The 24,283-nt window shown below is 29.7% G+C and overlaps 1 protein-coding gene across 1 annotated transcript in view; it reads right to left on the bottom strand.

The window, feature by feature from the left end:
• Dscam1 (Down syndrome cell adhesion molecule 1) overlaps window positions 1-24,283 on the bottom strand; it is a gene marked incomplete in the record, with an annotated part of 134,255 nt that overhangs the window by 37,604 nt on the left and 72,368 nt on the right. Inside the window, 5 exon segments of the mRNA XM_067049882.1 lie at window positions 377-525; window positions 1,585-1,732; window positions 1,822-1,995; window positions 3,878-3,997; window positions 10,347-10,640. Coding sequence (XP_066905983.1) covers window positions 377-525; window positions 1,585-1,732; window positions 1,822-1,995; window positions 3,878-3,997; window positions 10,347-10,640 — 885 coding nt within the window.

The raw sequence follows: 24,283 nt of genomic DNA on the forward strand, positions 1-24,283 counted from the left end.
ACAAAAGTGGTCGATAGGACTGCTCCAAGTGGCCGATTGGTGAAGTTTGGATGGAACCGCTTTTGATGAGAAATGGAATCTTTTAGTATTGATTTTAGAAGGATCTAGACGTTTTTGAAACAAACGCGTCTAACACATCATTTCTAACATTAAAAACTTATAAAAAATAAAATAAAAAAATTTTTGGAAAAAATGGATGTAACCGGTTTTGAAACCAAACGCCTCATATGATATTCGCAACTTCAGAAACTTCAATAAATTATTTTATTCCTTGGATTTTTCACCTAAATTAATTCAATTTGATTTTAAATGACCTTAACATTTATTAATAAGCATAAATAATAAAACTTTTATTCTGAAAATCCTATATAATAACCTTGGACAATAAGATTTATGCTGGTATCATCACTTCCAAATGAGTTAGTAGCCACACAAGTAAATGAAGCCGAATCTTCCCTTCCAGTTGTTCTGATGCTGAGGTCTGAGAGAACTCCATGAGGTAAAATCTCTTCGCGGATGGTATACCTGAAAAATTGAAAATAATCTTAGATTTAGAAAAATCAATTAAAAATTTATAAATAAGTATGAATCTCTTATCATACACTTTTAGTATTAAGAAAGGATGTAAACAATAAAAACATTTTTTTCAAAATTATTGAGTACAAACTAAATATAATTGTCCTATGACTATTATCACGAGGAGAAGATAGTCAGTGGTGTGGTCAGAAAAAAAAAAATACACAAATAAACAAAAAATTCATTTATTTGTGCCGAAGTTCCGACCTGAATTTCAGGCCTTTATCATGGCTGAAAAACAAAAAAGAAATAACAACCATAATTAAAAAAACATAAAAATAATAAACAAACAAATTTGGAAATATACATAACAATAAATTAAGTAGATTGATTGATAACAATAGAAGATGAAATATAATATCATAGAAGTAAAAATTATACAAAATAAATGATAAAAAAAAATTAAAACACAGAAAGTGGTCAAGAAATAAACATAATGAAAGATGCAGAAGAAAATGTAAATGATAAGTAATGGAATTGACATAATAAGATAAGCAAGTAATGTCCAAAATAATAAAAAAACAATTTATATGAACAATATACGGTACAAAGGGCAAGAAAGAAAAAAAAGATAAGCTAAAATTAATATAAAGTGTCTGGAAAGTGAATAAGAAGGAACAAGGGAGAAGAGATATGGAGAATGGGAAAGAAAGAAATATTAGAAACGAAAGGTAGACTTAAATGCTCCAGCAGGGGTTCTGCCTGGAGTGATTGGACCATAACTTCATCGGTAGAGAGTGGGCAAAAAATATGTTGGACAAAGCGGAAACAGTAACCGACAAGTATGTCTAACTATGAAAGACCGAATTCTGGTTACTGTTTCCGCTTTGTTCAACATATTTTTTGCCTGCTCTCTACCGGTGAATTTATAATTCAATCTCTCCAGGCAGAACTTCCCTGTATTTTTTGTGGACCGCACCCTCGACCATCTTCTCCTCACATTATTCTACGATCAACTATAAACATCTCATTTTGATTATTATCACTTTAAATAAATGATTAGATTACCTGATATCACTTTTAGGGTCCAAACGCTTGTTATTCATATTCCAAATAATTCCAATAGGTTTCTCTCCCTTGGCCTCGCACTGCAATACTGTTGGGTCATTAATCCTTGCAGTCTGGTTTCTACTTTTAACATCGAATTGTGGTGGTGCTATAGAATAGAACATTCTCCAATTATGTAAGAATAAATAACAGATAAAACATACTCGGAAATATTTATTATTTTATGAAAAAACATACCCTGAACGCTGATCATTATAACAGCAGAAAGCCCAGAGCCAATGCCATTTACAGCTTCGCACAAGTAATAACCTTCGCTTGTTTTTTGGATATTATGAATCAATAAGGTACCTTCTTCGACTTTAACATCTGGATTGTTTGGTTTTAAATCTTTATAATCACCTGGTGAATCCCCTAAAATAGAAGAAAAAAAATATATGTAGACTTATTAAACAATTATAATTGAACAGAATATTATTGGGACATTTCAAAACATATCATTAAGTTCCAAATAACAGATAACTGCTGTTAAAATAATAGTGAGGTTTGCTTTCAAATAAAGTATTAAAGCAATAAAATATTCAACGATATAACCAAAATGAAGTTTATTAAAATAAGGTTCTAAGGCTGCTAAGTCATCTTTATGTTTCATCAATTTTATGAATGTCGAATATACGAATATCTTAAAAAGAAAAAGAGCAAAAATAATAAAAAAATATGTATTACTGTTATATATTGTAAGTTTATTCCACTAAATCTTATAAGATTTAGAAAAAATTCTGACTAGACAATGGTGTACCCAGGATCAAAACTGGGGGCAAGTCATAGTCATCAAGTTGTGACAATTCAGTAATGCGGAAAATGCGAATGAATAGTAAATTTTAAGAAAATTATATATAATTATAGCTCTATTGTAATTTTAACTTTATTATTTATTACAATTACTTGCTTAGACAAAAAAACTAATTTTTTTTACTTCTAGGAGGAGCCCATTTAGCAACCCGATACAGTTCGGATACACAGCCTTTTTTTAAAATAAAGTTTTTCTCCAGAGAAACATCAATATTAGCAAGTCAGGTGGACTTTGATTATTTATACCAATCTTTGTTTATGTCTCCTGTATAATATTACAGGAGTCAGTAGTCTCTCGTTAACAGTGCTAGAAGGATGTCCTTTGCCTCCCTCATATTTTTTTGCAAACTATTTTCTACTGGAATGGTGTTGCTTGCTTCGAGACCTCAGACTACTCACATTAGGGCTCACAGCCTAAGCAGTCCCTTTAAGCTTTGGAAGAAAAGTGCTAACAAGGGTATTTACCTTCAAGTTTTAATCATGAAAAGAGGATTGTAATCAGGTAATATATTTTTTTCTGTCATAGTTTCATTTTATATATATTTCATTTTATATATATTTATTATTATTTTTTAAAGTAAGATAGATTTTAAGTGTTTATTGTGGTATTATTTTTATGGCTAACATTTACAAGATATGTTTTTATCTAATCAGATTGTATTTTTTTCGTTTCTCTTTTTTTAAAAAAAAACAAAACAACAACAATAAACTATCAAGAAGTTTCTAATAAAAGCTGTTTCATTTATTACAATATTTCTTTTATTCAAAATTATTTATATATATTTTTTTCATAATACCAGCATAGGGTGAGATAGGGAAAAGGTCTTGGTGTATTTTTTTTATCTAGAGAACTCCCCCAACATAAAAAAAATTATATTTATTCTGAAAAAAAATTCATATCTGGAGAGCGAAATTAACTTTAAAATACATTTAATTGTTAACGAATCAAGTTACTTCAGAAGGCACTGCCTTTATTTTTAGAAAGGAAACAGTGAGAGTTAGTAAATCATGTCTTTGACCTTGTATTATTTTTCATTTGTGTTTTTAATTTGAATTGTGATTCAGTGGAAGATAATTAAAAGAAAGATTTTATCTTATAGATTAAAAAAAAAATTAAATCTGTACCGCTACAACCCATGAAGGGTTAGGGGTGCAAATCTTTGTAAGGAAGTACTGTTACTAAACCAACAGGAGTGCAAGGAGGTGATTTGGTCAGAATCACGCTCAGATTTTTACCCGATTAAGGATACCCAACTTAATGAGGCTGGGTGGATCTCAGAGATCTCCTGAACTCACAAGGCTGACTCACAGCTATAGTGAAACATAAAATAATTATTTGCCACAGCCAGATTCGAACACAGGTTTGTAGCCCAGTATCTTACCAATGAGCCACCCACTCCCACCTTCTTACACCATCTTATAGATAAATTAAAAAAAAAATTACCTGTGGCTCTCTTCCATGTAACTGCAGGCCTGGGGAATCCATCAGCTTTACATTCAACTTTAGCATCGCTACCCTGGGCAAAAGCCTTATCAGTGGGTTCAATAATCCACCTTGGTGGTACTAAAATTGAAATATGTACATGAGGCAACATATCATAGTTTCATCAAATACTATATATAATTATGTAGCTATATAGTTCAAATATTTTAATAGAATTATATTTTTTGTATTTACAAATTGTTCTTTATTTTAAAAAAATTAATTAACTCAATAAAAAGCATTAACTAGACTTTTTTTTATTATTTATTTTGAAATAATTTTTATTAAATTTTCAACTTTAATAAATAAATATATCTAGAATATAAAGATGACAGAAATCTAATTCATGAAATTCCATCCATGTGTTGTAGTAAATTAATTGTTAAAATAACAGACTGAAAAAAAATTACATAACATACATTATACCAAAAATAAAACAATAAAAAAGATTTATGCCATCTTTGAGACAAAATTAAAACATTTCCTTGATACAAATTACTAATAATAAGACAGTGGAGTATTTCTTTAACACACTCGGTGCGGAAGGGACCCAAGTGAGGTCCACACTACTGGATTTTTCCGGCTGGTTCCATTACATCCCCCAGTAGTTGTTTATTTTCACTCCAGATAACAACAGTTGTTATCAGTAGACTTCTACCTTTCAGTGTCTTTCATCCTTAAATCGACCAAACTGTTCTATTCTTAATAATTTTATTTTCTATCTTTAATTTTTTATATTTTTTTACATCAAACATGTAATTTTATAATGAATATTATTAAATAATATGCATTATTAACTTTCATTTTCAATTTTTTTTCTTACAGATATTTAAGTAAAAAAGTGTGTTTTTGTGATTACACTCTTTACATTATATTAATGTGCATTTGTCTATTCAAATATATTTTTATGCTATATCTTTATTTTAAAATGTTAATTATAATTGTAGCAAGTGGAATTTCCTCATGTATAGGAGGAATTCGTGCCAATCACTTAATTTTTTTTCTCAAAAAATTATCAAAAACGTAGTAATTAAATACATCAATATAAAATACAAAGAAAAAATATTCACAACATCATGACCGCACCAAGAGTGTTAAATTAATAAAACCAACAGTTATTATACATAATTAAATAATCAGTTCATTATCTAATCCCTTCAGAAACAATCCTCAGGGATTCGGGAAATTTTTCTATACTGTGATAATCATATTTAACAATAAAATTTTTAAAATTGAAGACATTTGTATCAGGAAAATGTTTTCAACAAATAATAATAATAAGGCTGATTCTGATTTATTGTTTTTTTAAATTCAAATATAGTTAATATCTGAATAAGAGGAAAATTTGAATTTTTTTTTTTTACGAAAGGTTTATCAAAAACAGTCTAGTTTTATTTTAACTAAACACTAAATTGGGACATTTAAAATCGCAAATCAAAGTAAGCTGAAAAATGTACAATTTTACTGTTTTATCGGACATTTAAACACATCTTAGAATTATAAAGCATCAACTAACAAAAAAAATTGTTGGTTTTATTTTTTTTATGTATCTGATAGATATAACAGAAATACAAATCGAAAATCTGAAAAAGAACTCCCTAATTCCGTATATGGACAGATAATGAGTGATTTAAAAAAGGTTTTCCACCTTTATATTTTATTGGGTTGAAAACCTGATTCAAAATGTCCCAATTAATTAAGTAAACAGAAATTGTTAACGACGGGTTGAGTAGCATTCTCTATTTAAAGGAGCTCCACAGCTTTCATCTTTTTTGGTGGTGAAAGCTGTGGAGCCGTTTCATAAAAAGAATTTCACTAAACCTGTAGTGCACGTTTTCTTGTTCACTTGATTTACCTTATCTCGTGAATAGAACTATATATATGTTTTTTAAGCTTAATAAATCAATTGAATTTTGTGAAAAAGAAACTTCAGAATAAATCAGAACCAGGCATTTTATAAATAAATAATAAATAATAATAACATGCAATATCAATATAAGCAGTGAGTGCTTGCAATAATTAAGAAGCTCAAAAGGGTCGTGCATTATAGGCTTATGATACAACTTAAACAGCAACATAAAAATAATTTAAAAATAATGAACATTTACCATGCATTTAAATTACATGCGACATAGAAACAAAAGTTAATTAAAACAATAAAAAGTGCAAAGGTAGGGTAAGGAATAAGGGTTTTATGTATCCGTTAAAGAAATAAAATAATGAAAAAAAGCTCTGGCTTCAGAGAGGAAAGGAGTAAGAGGGAAATATATGCCAGAAAAAAATTATTTAAAACATAAAGACGTTTTATTTTGTTTAAATTTATCATTAAAAAACGGGTAAATTCTTACGGCTTCCTAAGTCAAAAGTTTTCGATATTTCTTTATATAAAGTCTATTTAAAACATTAAAACTTTTAAAATAAAGAAAAAAAAAAGAAGAAAGGAATATAAACTTATTTTTGGCCAAATTAGAATATAAACAAAGCAATTGGAGAGTTTACAAGCATACCAAAATTTATCTGCCAAATCAAAAATTATCAAGCCTTGATATGACAGACAAGGTGGTGATTTTTACGATGGTAATTTATATTACAAAGCAAATCTAGCACCTACACATGTCAGCTGAAAAAATTGTAACTATAAACATAAGAAAATTAGGAATATTAAAAAAAAAAAAGTTCTATTTTACTTCAGTTCTTTCAGTAAGTATATTTTTTTCATTTGGATTATCGATAAAAATAATATTACTTTAAGAATGATTGACGAGATGACTACTTATGGTTTTATCAAGACAAATAAAAACAACATCGGAAAACTTATCAAATTCCATGAATGTAATAATGCCGTAGGACATCCCATAGGTATATACCAACTACAGAAACCCTAAACATGCAGAATAGCTAGGTTTGAATGTATTTTAAGCACCCTTGACTAAAAGTGGAGAGGTGTAAGAGGTGTTTCCGGCAACATTTTGAGCTAAACACGTGTAATTTCCAGTATCGTTTAGTGAAAGATGGGCTAGGGATAGAATAACAGTTGATTCGTCAATGTGCTGTATTCTTCTGTCTTTGGTATCATAAATCCTTTCATTGTCTTTGTACCACATAATCTCCATTGGAAAATCGCCTGCTAGGACGGTGCACATCACACGAATGCTCAATCCACCGCTTACAACACCGTTTTTATTGAATATGAATGGCTCTATTTGTGGCAAATCTGCGAAAATTATTTTTTTTAAAATACATTTTACTTTTCTTTTAAACAAATCAAAAAATTACTTCTTTTTCAACAAAAAAAATAATTTAAATGAAAAAAAAAATATCAAGAGCTCAATAATAAAGACTTTTAACATGACAATAAAAATGCAAAAGCTTTAGTTAAAAATCTGTAATCAAGTGGCACAAGACAAAAAAAGTCTTCAATGAGGAATGGAAGAACACCAAAGCCAAGGGAAGTGTCTCTCCAAGAAACTGATTAAATATTATTACAACAAAACATGACAAGGTTTACCATGTATCTCAAGATATGCAGAAAACGTCGTAGAGCCAGCTAAATTCTTAGCGGTACAGTTGTACTGCCCTCTATTAATAGAAGCAACAGATTCGATAAGGAGCATTTTGCCTCTTTTCCCAGCATTCATTGTTGTAACCCCAAAAGAGGACAAATCCGTTTCCCCATTGAAACTCCAGAATATTTCCATCGGTAAGTCTCCTTGTGAAGCGAAGCAGTTCACTTGTGCAGACTCTCCGGCAAATATCGGGGATTCACCAAATGAGAAAGGATCAATCCGGGGAAGAACTGAAGAAATAACATCCTTCAAGGCGTTATAAATGTGTCATGTCAAATATATTCAGACCATTATTTATTTATGTACAATTAAAAAATTTTTAAAAAATATTTATCTATATATCAATTTTGAAGCAATAATAATTATAGGTGGTGTAATAGTTGTATCATTTTAAGAATAAAAAATAAAAATAAAACCTATTATGCTGAGAGAAATTTTATCTGTAAAGGTACTTAAGCAAAACTTTGGATCGGCATGCTGTAAAGGAAAATTCAGCAAGGTTCACACTCGTAAAGAGGGAATATTACCATGGATTTCAAGGTGGGCGGAATAGGTAACAACTCCAGCAGGATTTTTTGCAAAACAAGTGTAATTCCCTTGGTGTTGAGAAGAGATTGATTCTATAAATAAAGTGGATCCCTTCTTTCCAAATTTGTTAACAAGAATTCCCAGATCATCGAAGTTGCTTCCCTTGCTAAATCCCCAGGAGATGTCTAGAGGAGAATCTCCCTCTGATACTAAGCAGGTTACTTGGGCAGCTTGCCCAGCGAACATAGGTGATTCACCAAAAGTAAATGGCAAGATCTTAGGTAGCACTGTTAGACAAAGAGTTTTTATCTCATTAATCTTGTTATCTCTTTGTTCAAGTCAAACTTAAATACATTAAAAGACCAAAAAAAGACATCTAAAATTTTTTTAAAAAAACTAGAAAATATCTTTGATTTATAAGATTCCAAAAAATCCTTTATTTTCCCACTATCTTCGACAAGATAAATGATGCAGTGAAAATGTCATATCAAGGAATCATGAAAAGGCATGTTGAAGGTAAGGAAAGTGCAATGATTTGAAAAAAAAATTATAAAACGATCGGTGAATAACTCCATTCTTTGGTTACCATTGATCTTCAGGTCGGCAGAATAATTTGACATTCCAGCAGGATTCTTAACAGAACAAGTGTAGGTACCGGTATGGTGTGCCTTTGCCGCGTCAATTAACATCATACTCAAATTATCCCTAGCTCGAATCGTAGTTACGTCACCATTTTCGGGAATCTCTTTTGTGTTAAAACTCCACGTAATACTAAGTGGAGAATCTCCTTCCATTACCAAACATGTAACCTGGATGGGTTGTCCAGCAAATATTGGAGAAGCGCCAAAACCAAATGGAATTATTTTTGGAAGAACTATGAAAAAAAAAAGTCTATATAACAATTACAAAAAAAAAAATAAAATAAAAAATAGCGCTTAATAAGGGTTGTTTTTCTTTCCCAATCAGTAATGCAAAGGGTATGATCAAAAGGCAAAATTACAAAAACAAAATAAAATGTGAAAAATCATGTAAGGAAAAAAAGAAAAGAAAAAGGTGAAAAAAAAAAAATGGAAAAATGTATGTGATGCAACCAACCAATTAACTACTATTGTTGAGTAAATGTTTACCATTTATTTTTAACATAGCAGAATATTCGACTATACCAGCCCTATTTTCAGCATAGCATGTGTACTTCCCAGAATGTTCAAAAGTGACTGAATCTATTGAAAGAATGCTGCTTTTCATTCCTATATTAGTTGTTGAAATCCCCATTTCGTCCACAATGTTTTCATTTTCGAAGGTCCATCTAATTGTTAATGGAGGATCTCCTTCAGTAACTGAACAAATTACTTGAATTGACTGCCCGGCAAAAATCGGAGATTCGCCAAAAGAAAACGGCATTAAACGTGGTATCACTGTCAATTAAAAAAAAAAGAAAGAAAGAAATGAAATAAGTCGTATAATAAGACTTCAGTTCACATTAATAATTTAACTTTCAACTTTAAGAAACAATGCTAACAATATGAACATTTATTAGAACAGAAAACAAAAACAAATTAGACTTAAGATATAAAAACATGACTGTGACGAAAAAAAGTTTTTAAGGAATCAAAATATATATACAAAGTAAATATTAATTTTTTTTTACAAATGAACCATCATAAAAAAAAAAAATTCAGATTGGCCCAAAAGCTACTAAAGAAGATTTTTAATATTGAGAATGAAAATACAAATGTTTAGAAGATTATTTCATATTATATAATACCAAAACTTAACTGTGTCATTATAGAGTACATTTTCAGCAATCAGTATGATGAAAAATAGAATGTTATAGGAAACAAAAATTAAAGCGAATTTATTTTTAAATTTTGAGGTTTACTTTCAGAAAGATTCGAAAATAAATCCTGATACCTATACGTCAATACAGCCAAATTGAAAAAAAAAAGTTTACAGTTATTTTGAAGATCTAAGCAATGTAAAAATCTTTCATTATGTACTGCTACTCAGTTATTCACATAAGGCTGACTATAATTTTTTATACAAAACTAAAAGATCTCAAGTATTATATCTCATCATTCATAGTTGGATGGTATTTGGTTATATAATTTTGTTCCATTATCTATTTTATCAATTACTTTAATAATATTGTTTAATTAGGAACAACTAGACTGTAACATTAAAACACACAAAACACAAACCAAACCGAAGCATTATTTTAGCCTTTTACCTCAGTTAAGTTAGCGTGATCTTGTTAAGTTGCTTTGTTTCTTAATCTATTTGTTAGTCACTTGTGATGTGAGATAAAAAATGTAATAATAATAAACAAAATTACATGCCGTTGACGATCAATTGCGTTGTATGATTTGTACTTCCAGCAGCATTTTCAATTTTACAAGTGTATTTTCCCCTATGCAGAGGCGAAATTATTGGAATCATAAGAATGCTTGGTACTTTTCCTAATCTTACAAACGACACACCTGGCGGCATATTTGGCATGTTCATGTGATTTCCATTATATGTCCATGTTAGCGTGTATGGAGAATCACCTTTAGCCGCGATACAACTTAAATGAAACTGATCACCAGGAGTTGCAATGACTTCTGACACCATCGGAGCGATTTCGGGCGGGACTGTAAATATGAAATCAGTGTTTTATACTATAAAATGGATTTGTTTTTTGAGGAACAGAGGAAATTGGGATTACTAAAAAGTAAACAAAATAAGAAAAAAACAAAACAAAAGATAACGAAAATACTTCTAACATTTAGATAGCTAATAAACATTTATAGCTCAAACCATTAACAAAAAGAGGGGCAGTATAGCTTTGTGATCCAGCAGGATTTTTTACAAGGCAGGTGTAATTTCCAACATTTTTTGAAGTCAACGAATCAATTATCAAAGCACTTCCTCGCCGCCCGAGTTTGGAAACCGATACTGTGTCAGATTCCTCTAGTTCCTGACCGTTAAAGAGCCAGACTATATGTAATGGCAAATCCCCTTCTGAGACAGTACACTGGAGGGTGGTCGAAGTACCTTCTTGCAATGATTTTCCTCCAAATGAGAACGGCATCAATTTTGGAGCAACTATTAAATAAATAATAAAATATAAACTAATCCATACTTCAATCTAAATTATTTCTGAAATCTAAACATGACAAATTTTTGAATTATTTAATTCCAATCTATAACAAAGGGTTATAAATTTTATGAACGAATACTTCAATAAAAACATAAATAAATTTGAATAAATATTTTAACACTTTATCCATCTACTTCTTGAGGTTTACAATTTAACATCAGGTGAATAAAACAGGAAAAAGGTAATTAGTGGGAAGGAATAAGAAAAGTACATTTAAAGAAATAAAAAAGCTGCACAAATAATATGTTTCGCTAAACAAACCATTAACAAAAAGTTCTGCAGAAAAAGACGCTTTTCCTGCCCTGTTCTCTCCTATACAAGTGTAATTTCCGACATGTTCCCAAGACACTTGGTCTATGCTAATAGCGCTAGCTCTTCTTCCAATAGAAGAAATGGTAACGTCCTTAGAAGTTAATGGCTTATTGTTAAAATGCCATGTGATGTTAATTGGCAGATCGCCAGATGTTACAGAACATTGTGTTGAAACACTTTGCCCTTTTTCATACTGTTCATCACCAAATGTAAAAGGGAGCATTTTAGGAGCAACTGTGTTTAAAAAAAAATAAAGAAAGATTAATAATTTATCAAAGACATAAGAACAAAATTCAATCTGAAGATTATCATTCACCAATACCTTTGAAGTGGATTACATTTTTCCATAAGGGATAACATTGCTCTAAGAATGTCAAAAGTTTCTTATTGCTGAGTGTGGCCTACCAGTGGTAGTAAAAGGGGTGAAAGGGTTGGGAGGGAAAGAGGAGAACTATACCTTCCACTTGGTGGTTGAAAAGTAATGTTGAAAATTAACACAGGTTTTCTGGTATTTTTCTTTCTTCTTCTGTTAAACACTGAGTCTCAAACAATTATAGATAGATTGCTCCTTCTTCAAGGATAAAGATTATTGCGATTTTAATAATAATAATAATGATAATAAAGGCGCAGCGAACCAGAAGGTTCGATGCTGATACCATCGTTAGTTTTCTACATACATTTGTCCAGTGAATTGCTATCTTCAAGTCATCAGAATTCTCTTTATGTTTAAGAAGCAAATTTGCAAAGTAAACCACTTAAATGGTACCAGAAAATTTCCAACGAGTTATCTTAAATAGGAAAAATTAAACAAAAGAATAATAAAAGAATTCAATTCGGAAAATATAACAAAACTTTGGCGATTAGAGATAAAAAAAAATCTAATGAAGTTGTCAAACTTTTTCCAGAAAACAATTTGAAGTAAAAACGAGTAAATACCTTCTTTTCTTCAAAAACCAATGAGCCCTAGATATTTCTTGGATTGATCAAATAACTATAACATGGAACAAATTCAAATGTTATACGGGAAGATTTTCTTTTTTAATATTCATATAAGCCATTGATAATGCAAGTCTATTCAATTTTCAAGTAGTTGTATGGATCTCAACATAAAATTTTAAATATGTTGGCAAAATTCAATGTTTATTTATCTTTATCTTTTTTATTTACTTAAATCCATTTTGCTGGAACATGAACTTAAAAACATCAGTCGTTATAATAAATAGAAAACTAGAATATTAATTAATAATGACAAACTATATAAAACAGTATATTTGTTAATACTTAATAAATAATCTTACTTAATAAATATTTGGTTTATTTAAATAATTTATTTTTGTTAGATTATTAGTTGACCGTATTTAATTAATCGTAGAAAGATAATCTGGGTAGAGGTAAAAAAAGGAACACACATAGCAGGAAGAAATATTTAATAGTATACAATGTTTCACTCCACTTTTTATACAACTATTTATGCAATTTAATATTATTATCTTATTTCACAATGTTTATATCTTATTCTCATTTATCCCAGATGACGCCCTGGAAAGTGGGGCGAAACATTGGTTACTAATAGTTTTTCTGCTATTTGAGTACCTTTCTTGACCACCACCTGGACTATCTTCCTACAATAATTAAATTTTAATGAACGATTCTCCAATGGAACTTAATTTCAACTCTGTTTTTTCAAAATTAATTTAAAGGAATTCTGTTTATAGAACGGAAATTTTTATTAAACAGCCCAATTATGAGCATATAGGGTTATGAAATAGAGGGAAAATGTTATAGAGTGGCAAGTGTAATATGTACATGCACATTTACTGAGCAAAAGACAAACCATTGACTAGAAGTTCCGACGAATGAACATCTTTTCCTGCTCTGTTTACTCCAATACATGAATAAAGTCCAGCATGACGGCCGGACACTGACTCGATAGAAAGTGTACTCATCCGTCTACCAGCAGGCATAACAACGATGTCACTATTCGCGTCGATAGTTTTGTTATTATATTCCCAAGTTATATTTAGCGGAAGGTCTCCTTGAGTGACTGAACAAGTTAACGAAGCGAATTGTCCAGCTTCGTAAGGATCGCTTCCAAAAGAGAAAGGAGCTACCTTTGGTGCAACTATAAGCATATTTGATTGAATCATATAATCTGGATTTAATTGATTTCTCATTAAAACAAAAAAAAAAATGAAATATTGAGAAGTTGAAGTAATAATTAAGCTAGAAGGTGAGGATGGCAGTGAAAATTAAAACAAAAAATAATATAAAACTATTAAATAAATCCTAAAATTTCAGCCCACATAGTAGACCTCTTTCAGTATTACAAAGACAAGATACAAAGAAGAACAGAATTATAAAAATAAATAGAATGAATATAATATTTAAAATAAAGCTACACAAAATAAAGAAATATCTTAAATTTGATAAAATAAAAACAATGAAGGAAGGTAAAGATCTACAGTGGACCCTCCTTATAACACAGCTTGTTATATATTCCAGATATAATGTGGATCAAGTTCTGATTAATCTGGAAATGAGATGATAATATTTTACTTTTATTTATTTTTTGTTAAACTGAATTTAACAATCTTCAAATATTTGGAAATAATAATCAAGTGCGTACGCTTGGTACCATCCTTGATGAACCTGGATTGACTGTAGGCTGATCCAAACAATGTTCTTATCAATGTGGAGGATATCGTAAGCAAAAGTGTACCTGTTAAACAAATAATTGAAGAGAAAGACAGTGAAGAAGAAATTAGAACAATGCGCAAATCGACAAAGTGCTTGGTGTAATCAAGGTCTTTTAGCCTTGGATAGAGGGGTATAAATTGTCAATTGAACTGTAACAACTGTACAGTTTTAATTTGTAAGATGAGCTTTTGAGCACAATGGATTTATGTGATTATTGAAATTCTCTGTGAAGTGTGCATTAGAAGTCTTATTTGATTTCTTCCATGTCCTTCATCCTCTTCTCACTCTCTCTACTTTATTTTGGTGTGAACTTAGTCACTTATAATAAAATTCCTTTTAATACAAAGAAACTTATCTAATCCTGAGCTCAGCTCTTCTGCTCTCTCACTCGACTTTGTTCTCTTGGATTTCAAGTAAGCTGGCTTCTGGTTAGTATGCTCGCCCATAGATGGCAACTGCTTCTTGCTCATGATGATTAATAAAACTTACATTTTGAATTCAGTTCCTTTCCTAAACGATATTTTTTTTTAATAAAACGTATATACGTGTTTAGTTCTTCAAATGGTTTAATTTTTTTATCATCGCTATACTATTACATAGGTGATTTATTTTCCCAAAATTCAGATTATAGCGAGGTTCCACTGTATTTAAGAAATCAACAGGACTAAAAGTTACAAATAAGACGAAGGATGTAATTAGATACAAATTAAAAATGATACTCATCAATCATACAATATAAAATACAAAACAAATGTAAACTAAATAAAAAGAAAGATATATAATGAAAAAAATAAAATATAGAGAACAGACAAAGCCTCTTTTAACAATGACTAAGGACTGGCAAGAGGGGTAAAATCTAAACATAGGTGAAAGAAATATATTGTTAATAAATTTTTCTTTCTTTTGAAAAATTAGCGTTCATCAAATAGTTTTCTACTATTTTTTATATTATTTTCAACTGACAACCGAACAATCTCCTATAAAAATAATATATATATAATAATGCAAATTTAATATACATATATTCTGGTCTTCCTAATTAAAAATTGTTTATAAATCCGATTTTGGACAAATTGACAAAAATAGGAGGGGAAAGTAAAAAGGTTCACAACACTTAAAGAAAATATGAAAAAAAAAATTGTATATATAAAAAAACAAAATACAGCTACGAACGGAGACAATCAAGATACCATTCACAACAAGAACAGATGAGTGTTCATCCATTCCTGCCTCATTTTTTGCAATGCACGAGTATTCTCCTGCATGTTGTGCCGTGACAGAGCTGATGGACAGGATGGATGAAGCGTCTCCTAATTCAGTAATCTTTATCCCTAAGTATTCGGGTATCTCCTGCCCGTTTAACAACCACTGTAGCGTAACAGGCCGATCAGCTGCAGCTAGCGTACAAGGCAATATGACAACTGCACCCGTATTAAGGGGTGCGCTACCAAAAGTAAATGGTTGCAGTTGCGGTTTAACTGCAAAGTAGATCAATTATACATTAGTTTAGAATTTCTAAATTAACACAATTTTTATTTATTCTTCTTCTACATATTAGAAGTCAATTATAAATTAATATTAAGAACTTATGGCAATTTAACCTCCAGATTAATAAACTTTTATTTTAAAAATAAATTTTAATTTCATTTAACGTCTTGAGGATTGATCCTCCATTTTCAGAATTTATTATTCTATTGCAAAGTTTTTGGCGCTCCTAGTAAATTTTTAACAATGTTAAAAATTTTATTTTTTATTTAATTTATTTAATTCTTTGCATTTAAAATAAGATTTTAAAATGTAAAAAATATTATTATCACCATCACTTGGTTTCAATTACTACAATTAAGTTGTTCAAATACTAAACAACTATAATTTGGTGACATTTTCAAATTTTATTGTTCTCATATTCATGCCGTACAGTGAAAGAACAATCAATTTTTTTTTTTTGTTAGAAAAAAAGGATATTCTTAACTAATTATTAAACACTAAAATGTACATAAATAATTAGTTAAGAAATTAAGATCCTCAAAAAATATATTATTAACTGTCAAGAAAAAAGTTATTAATATATAAAATAAAATTTTGATAATGAGTTTTTATTATTATTTATAAAAAAAATCTAAACTTAATGTGGTTCAAATTTCCCTTAATCCTTTTGATTAATATTATATACTAAAAATGAATCGCATAAAAGAAACGAATAACCACAGTAAAGTTTTTATAGTAATATTTTTTTTTTTATCAACGCTGAAGATGATCATAACCCTAAAATTGAAAAGAAATACATTTTTTTTTTTTTAAGTCTATGTGGAACTAAAAAAAATAAAATAAATAAAAGCTAAGTTAAAAACATTACTCTTACTTTTACTTCAGAAGGACCAATTAAACGTTCATGCTATATGCACACACATAAAGCAAGAAATATATAATCAATAATACAACTCTCAAGAAGGGTTGAATGATCCAACTGCATGCCCTTTCCTAAATGGTTCTCTAATCTATAAGAACATTTTCAGACTTTAAATAACGTATTAACATCGGTTCCTAACCGGAAACCAAAAGTGTCGCAGTGTATTCAGAAGATCCTGCAGCATTTTCAGCAGTACAAGTATAATTTCCTGAATGGGCAGCCATAGCTGGGTTAATAGTGAGTAAACTAGTGCGATCTCCTATGCGTGAAGTCGACATGCCCATATGGGAGGACAGGTCCTCGCCATGAAAGTTCCATGATAACTTGAGAGGAGTGTCACCTCTAGACGCAAAGCAATATACCTGCACTATTTCCCCAGCATAAGTGTTCTCCTCGAATGTAAATGGGTTGATATAAGGGCGAACTGTATAAAAATTACATAGCATTATGAAGAAACTTAAACTTGGCAGTTGTATACTAATTGGACAGAAAAAAAAAAATGCAGAAAAGCAAATAAAATATGGAGTGATGAAAACAAAATAAAAAGGAACACTAAAATCAGCTAAATATATTTTTTCAGAAAAAAATAGGCACATATTTATGAATGGAAGATATAGGTCAAAGGAAGGGTTAAAATGACTGGTAAATGTTTCATAATTGAGAAAAAGATTAGTTTTCAAAATATAACATTTAACATCTATTTAGAAGGCAGGCAAATACCATTGACATATACGGTCGTTGTAAAATTAATAGTTCCTGCAGAATTTGATGCAGAGCAGGTGTAATTTCCAGAGTTTGTGGCCTGTGCCGAGGATATTGTTAGGAGGCTTGTCCTTCCACCGATCTTGGTAGTCGTCACTCCCGAAACAGATGGATTGTCTAATAGGTGACCGTTGAAATTCCAAACTATTTGCAAAGGTACGTCTCCTTTTGAGACATGGCAATTCAACTGAATGCTATCTCCGTTATTTATCTCTTCATCAATACCAAATGGTATTATGTGCGGTAAAACTGCCAAAAAATTTATTAATATTATAAAATGACAATTTTATTTTTTTTAAAAAACCATTCCTGACACGAGAATATTTCCTTAAATATAAATTGTATTGGAATATTATTAGTTGCCCATGTAAAATTTAAGAAAGATTGTCTAGATAGAGGTCAAAAAGGGGGTACACAAACAGTACAGAAACTATTTATTTGAAACCAAAATGGCTGGTCTTCTTCAGGACTGAATAAACAACAAACGAAACATTGTAAAATATAATCAGATTATAAAGTGAGAAAGAAAATAATAACATGATATAAAACTGAACAGAGTAAATTAAAAGAAAATTAAATGAATAGAATAACATATAAATCACAGATCAAGTAATGAATAATAAAATTAAAAATGTACAACTGTAATGATAATAAATGAAATGATTATTGAAAGTAATAAAATCAAAAGGAAGAAAGGTAGTAGAGAGGGAGGGAAGCTGTTACAAATGTTACATATTCTAACCTTACTAATATTTATACTCTTATTTTATTATTATACACCTAAAATTTTAAATAATTTATTTTGCATAAACTGTATAATTTTACTTATTATTTAATTTTATTTGATAGTTTTAATATTTTCTAATTATACTATTTCATATATTTATGATGCCTTAATTATATTTATTATATCAATGGCATTTCCCACTATTATCACTTTGTTTCTTATTTCACAGCTCACTGAGGTAAGCTCCATTCTTCTATTTATTTCCTTCACTACTTTCATTCATCTCCATTATTCACTTATCAACCCACAATATTAATACCAAATTTCCTCCCCAATTACTACTTTTCTCCCTGTTAATTTTACTTCTTAAGTTATAACTTTTAATAATCATTTTATTATTATCAATTTTTTTTTTTTATCATAACTTGTTTTTATGCCAAATTTAAGATATGATGTTACTTGGATTATATATTTGCATCTTGAACATTTAAGGGATTCTGCATTCTCTTCAGCAACTTGTCTCAGTATTGTTGAGCAAGTCAACGATTTTAAGATATACAACACTACAATGTTCAGTCAATATTCATTACTTATAAACAGAATAATAAAAAAACAAACAAGATTTGTAATATGAAAGGTCAGAAGGTGAAACAAATTCAATTTATTTTATTACTTCGTTGGCACATTTTAAGTTTTATTATTAATTACTCTGTTCGCTATTTATATTTTTATTTATTCATATCAATTACATTTAATTTACTCCGTTCATTTTCATTTCATTATATTATTTTCTTTCTCATTCAATGTGGTAAGACATTTCACAATGTTTCATACTTTATAATCTTGCCGTATTTTACGAAGTTTTATATCGTGTTATTCAGCCCCGAAGAAGACTTGAAACATGGTTTGAAAAAATTGGTCTCAAATAAATAGTTTCTTTAATATTTGAGAATCCATTTTTGATCACTGCCTGGATCATCTTCCTAAAATATAAATCACTTAATCATTTATTGGATTCACTAGTATAATTCACTATATACATTAATGAGGACTGTTTTTTATGAATTGTAATTAGTGAAAGTCTAATTTACTAGTAAAAAGTAAATTATGCTTGACCCATCCTATTGACTTTAAAAAAATAATAAAAAAGTAATGGTAAAATAAATGTAAATAGGTGCCAGTGAATAAAACTAATAAGTGTAATGTACAATGAAATGATGGAGAAAGGAAAGGAAATGGAATTTTGAAAACATGCTTAAATTTTGACTTTACAAGAGACCAAAATCTAACCAGAAACAGTCATAGGAGCTGTAAAATCAACAGTCCCAGCGCGATTTTCAGCTTTGCATGTGTAGTTGCCCGAATGAGCAGACATGAGAGAATCTATAGTGAGTAAGCTTGTTCTCTCTCCAATCCTCGAAGTTGTCATTCCCATATGCGTTGATAAGTCTTCGCCATGAAATATCCAGGAAAGTTTTAAAGGCGTATCACCTTTCGAAACATAGCAGGTTATCTGAACCGATTCTCCAGCGAAAAGATTCTCCTCGAATTGAAAAGGCACAATATATGGCAGTACTATAAGAAGGAAAAGGAAATTCTGATGTTAACTGCCAAAGAAAAACTGTAACAATATTATTTTTTAAATTTGAAATTTATACCTTGAACAGATTTAAAGGGATTTGCAATTGTGAAAAATAGGCTAGATAAAAAAAAGAAATTAAAAGAAAATTGGAAAAAAAAATTATAGTACCATTTACATGAATAGAAGTTGTGTAGTTTGTGGAACCAGCACGATTCGTAGCAGTACAAGTATAGTTGCCCGAGTGTGCTGCCATCGCTGAAGTTATCGTCAATATACTTGATCTATCGCCCCATTTGGCGGTTTCAATGCCCATGTGGGAAGACAATTCTTCACCATGGAAACTCCAACTAATAGTTAAAGGTTTGTCTCCTTTAGACACATGACAATTAAGCTGAACACTGTCACCATTATTCACTTCATCATCCAAGTCAAAAGGATTGATGTGTGGTAATACTGAGAAGCAAATTTAAACGATTACAACTTTTATAAGAAGCAAATGGTGGACAAAATATATTTAAAAAATTTCCTAATTAAAATAGACGAACTGAACATGAACAATACCTCATGAAATCCTCCTATTCCGCCATGGAATCTACGAGATGATAAAATCAAAATGATATCTACCATATAACAAAGTACAAAAATACTATGGATAGGGGTAAGGTAATATAGGCTCATCAAACAAAAGCACATGCTGAATTGATTTCCTTTCTTAATTTAGATTTTTTTAAATTCTAACCAGAAACAACAAGTTCAGCTGTAAAATTTGTTTTCCCTGCTTGATTTTCAGCTGTACAAGTGTAGTTGCCTGAGTTTGTTGACATCAAATTCTCTATCATCATTATACTTGTTCTCTCTCCAACACGTGAGGTCGAAATTCCTAATCGGGATGAAAGTTCTTCATGGTCAAAAGCCCATGAAATATGCAGAGGCGAATCACCTTTTGGTACAAAGCATGTAATCTGCACAGTTTCTCCGGCAAAATTCTTTTCCTCAAAGGCAAATGGCACGATGTGAGGTCTCACTATATGAATCAAGACAAAGTACTAAGTAAAATAAATTTGCTTCCGTAATTACTTTAAACTAATCTTTAAAAACTATCCTAGTAGTGGAACTTCTGGACGCAGGAAGTGAGAGGAGAAAATAAAAATTAATAAAAGAAAAACAAAAGAGCTTATTAATGACAATAATACCATTAACAAAAATAGACGTGGTGTAGTTGGTAGAACCAGCACGATTCGTTGCTGTGCAAGTATAGTTCCCGGAATGGGCTGCCATCGCTGAAGTGATAATAAGGACACTAGACCTGTCGCCTACCTTTGTAGTTTCGATACCCATATGTGAAGAGAGTTCTTCACCATGAAAACTCCAAGATATACTTAGAGGTCTATCACCTTTTGAAACATGGCACTGAAGTTGAACACTGTCACCATTATTCACTTCATCTTCCACATGAAATGGATTTATATGCGGCTGAACTGATGAAAAAAAAAATAAAATGTGCATATATCGGATTCAGGACAAGCAAAAAAATAAACCTATAATAATAGGAATAAAATACCTAAATAATTGTATTTAATTAATCTTTCAACTAAAGAGGGAAATCGAGTGGAAAAAATTTAAATAAAGGTAATAAGGAAAGGAGGTTATGTTATTTTAAACAATGTTCAAAAAAATTTTTATTATTTCAAAATTCAGGAATTCATGAAAATGTTTAATAAGTTACAGCAGGCATCATAATCCTAGCAACCAACTAATGCAGATCAACAAGTTTATAGTACCCTTGACCGAAATGGACGTAGTGTAACTTGAAGTTCCAGCTCTGTTACTAGCGACGCATGTATAGTTGCCTGAATCTGCGGCTGTAGCGGATGTTATCATCAAAATACTGGACTTTTCTCCTAATCTTGTAGTAGAAAATTCTGAATCGGACTTTAATTTTTCTCCATTAAAAAGCCAACTAATATTCAAAGGTTTATCTCCTTTGGAGACATAGCAATTCAACTGTGCATCCTCGCCGTTATTCAACTCCTCTTCCAATGAGAATGGGATTATATGGGGCAAAACTATGGTAAAATTGAAAATAAGGTTTTTAAAAAAGAGAAATGACTAAAGGAAGTATAAATTTTCAAGGTAAATAAATAATCTAATGTAATTATTTTAAATTACCAGTTTAGGTACAATAAACTATCAAGAGGGTTTTCAAAAAATGAAATATATAATATTAATCAAAAAGATTAAGGGAAACTTTTACCATGTTAAGGCTGAATTTTTTATATCTATAGTAATAAAAACATTTGTTATTATTTTTTTTTTTTTTATACTATGTATTTTAAAATAATGTGTTTATTGTCAAAATGAGAAGAAGATAGTCAGGAGTGTGATCAATGGAGTAGTAATTAAAACAAATAAGTTTCATTATTGTTTTACTAATCTGCTAACTGCACCACTGAACATCTCGTTAGCTATATTTTACATTCTTGCAATGTTTTGGCTTTTTCACTCGCTATTTTCGAACATTTTTATCTTTAGCCCAGTCACAATATATAAACTATGTTCAATTGCTCAATTCTTAGAAGCACTTGTATGAATTAATTTAACATTCTACTTTTTCCAGCTGTTTATCATCTCAGAGTTTATTTTGTGTTGTGTTCAATGTTACTGAGGGTTTAGTGTCTAATATTCATCATTTAAGTTCATTTTGGGTTCGTTGTTCACCATTTAGTTCCGTTTTCATCATTCATGTTCATTTTATGTTAGATGTTCACCATTCATGTTCATTTTGTGTTAGTTGTTCATCATTCATGTTAATTATGTGTTTAGTGTTCAATATTTATATTCATTTACTGTTCAGTATTCACCATTTATTTTCAGTGTTCACCATTTATATTCGGTGTGCACCATTCATGTTCTGTATTCACCATTCATATTTAGTGTTCATCATTCATGTTCCTTTTGTGTTCAGTGTTCATAATTCATGTTATCTCCAGAAAAAAAAAAGAAGATGAAAATCAATTTTTTTTCAACCATATTTCACCTTTAACTCTGTTAATTTAGTTTACAATGAGATTTATATCACTTTTAACTTTTCATGAAAATAATTTTTATACAGTGACTGCGTACAGATAAAAATGATTAATGAAAAGACCAGAATGTTAGAAAAAATGTAAACATATATGTATATAAATAAAAATTTTGATAAGTTTATATTATTATATATAAAAAATGTAAACTTAATGAGGTTCAAGTTTCCCTTAATCTTTTTTTCTTAATATTATCAATTAAAATTTGATGTCACTAAAAAAACAAACGACCATGATAAAGTTGTTTATAATAAAAATGAAATATTTATGAATGAGAAGCTGGACAAAAATTAAGGTAACAGAAACAAACTATAAAAGTGTTAAAAAAAAGTGCAAAAACAACTAACAAAAGATCAAACCCATTATCCATTCTGTAAGCAATAATAAAAGCTCAAACCATTTACAATGAGCGGAGTAGTGTAGCTATCAGATCCAGCCTCATTGGAAGCAATGCAAGAGTAATTGCCGACATGTTTGGATAAGATGATGGGTATCGTTAGGAGGCTGACTCGAGGAGCGAGCCTTGCAATTGAAACTCCGGAATCTGTAACTTCCTTTCCAGGATAATCCCATTCAATTTTCAAGGGGAGATCCCCACTTCCAACAATACACTGCAGACTTCCGAAACTCTCAGCATCCAATGGCAAGGATCCAAATGTAAATTCGTTAATTTTCGGGGTAACTAATATAAGAGACAAAATAGATTGAAAAAAAAATATAACTTTCATTAAAAATTTTTTCAAGATATAATTATTATTTCATATGAATAAAAACAAATAATTTACGATTTATTTTTTGGTCAATTCAAATTATTTCAAAATGTTATTTATCAATTATTTTACTAAAATAAAGTAATCTGAATTGTGTTGTTTTAAATCTTTCAAACAAATCTACTATATGACTTTCAAACAAATTACTCAAGGAATACTTTATATGTCCGAATATAAGTCAAGGTTTTTCTCTGAAATTTTTTCTTGTAAAATGAGGATTCGATGTTGAAAATTTAAAAAAAAAAAAAAAATGTGATGAAAGAATATGTTCAAAAGAGGCCAGAAATGATTGATATGTTCACGACAAATGGTAATACCATTTGGAAAATTTTGGGAAAAAATTTTCCCCCCAAAATAAAAAATTATTACTTAGAAATGAGCAAATCAGAAGGATGTTCAATGCAACTACTGATTAACCATTTCGGTTAAAAAGTTTAGGTACTTATATTCTAATTTCAAATCTTAATTTTCAACTTAGGACATAGTTTAAACATGTATATATCTTTTTTAGATAAGTAAATTTAATTTAGAAATTGATTTCTTTATTGTTTTCCCATATTTTTCTAAAAATAATATTTCAAAATGGAAGGAATATTTATATTTAGGGTCATTCGACCTATATTCAAGCAAATATATGTATTACTGAATTATTTTGTAAGAAACAATTTGAATTTTTTTTTTTTTTTCTTGAGTTATTTTCATATATTCATCAGGTATTTTTATTTAAATAAAACCAGTTATATAATATATAGTGTATAAATTGTGGTAAAAGTGAAATAATTTGACTGGTT

Source organism: Halyomorpha halys, unplaced genomic scaffold (assembly GCF_000696795.3).
Source record: "Halyomorpha halys isolate HHAL.00 unplaced genomic scaffold, Hhal_1.1 Scaffold11.1, whole genome shotgun sequence".
Taxonomy (NCBI): Eukaryota; Metazoa; Arthropoda; class Insecta; order Hemiptera; family Pentatomidae; genus Halyomorpha; species Halyomorpha halys.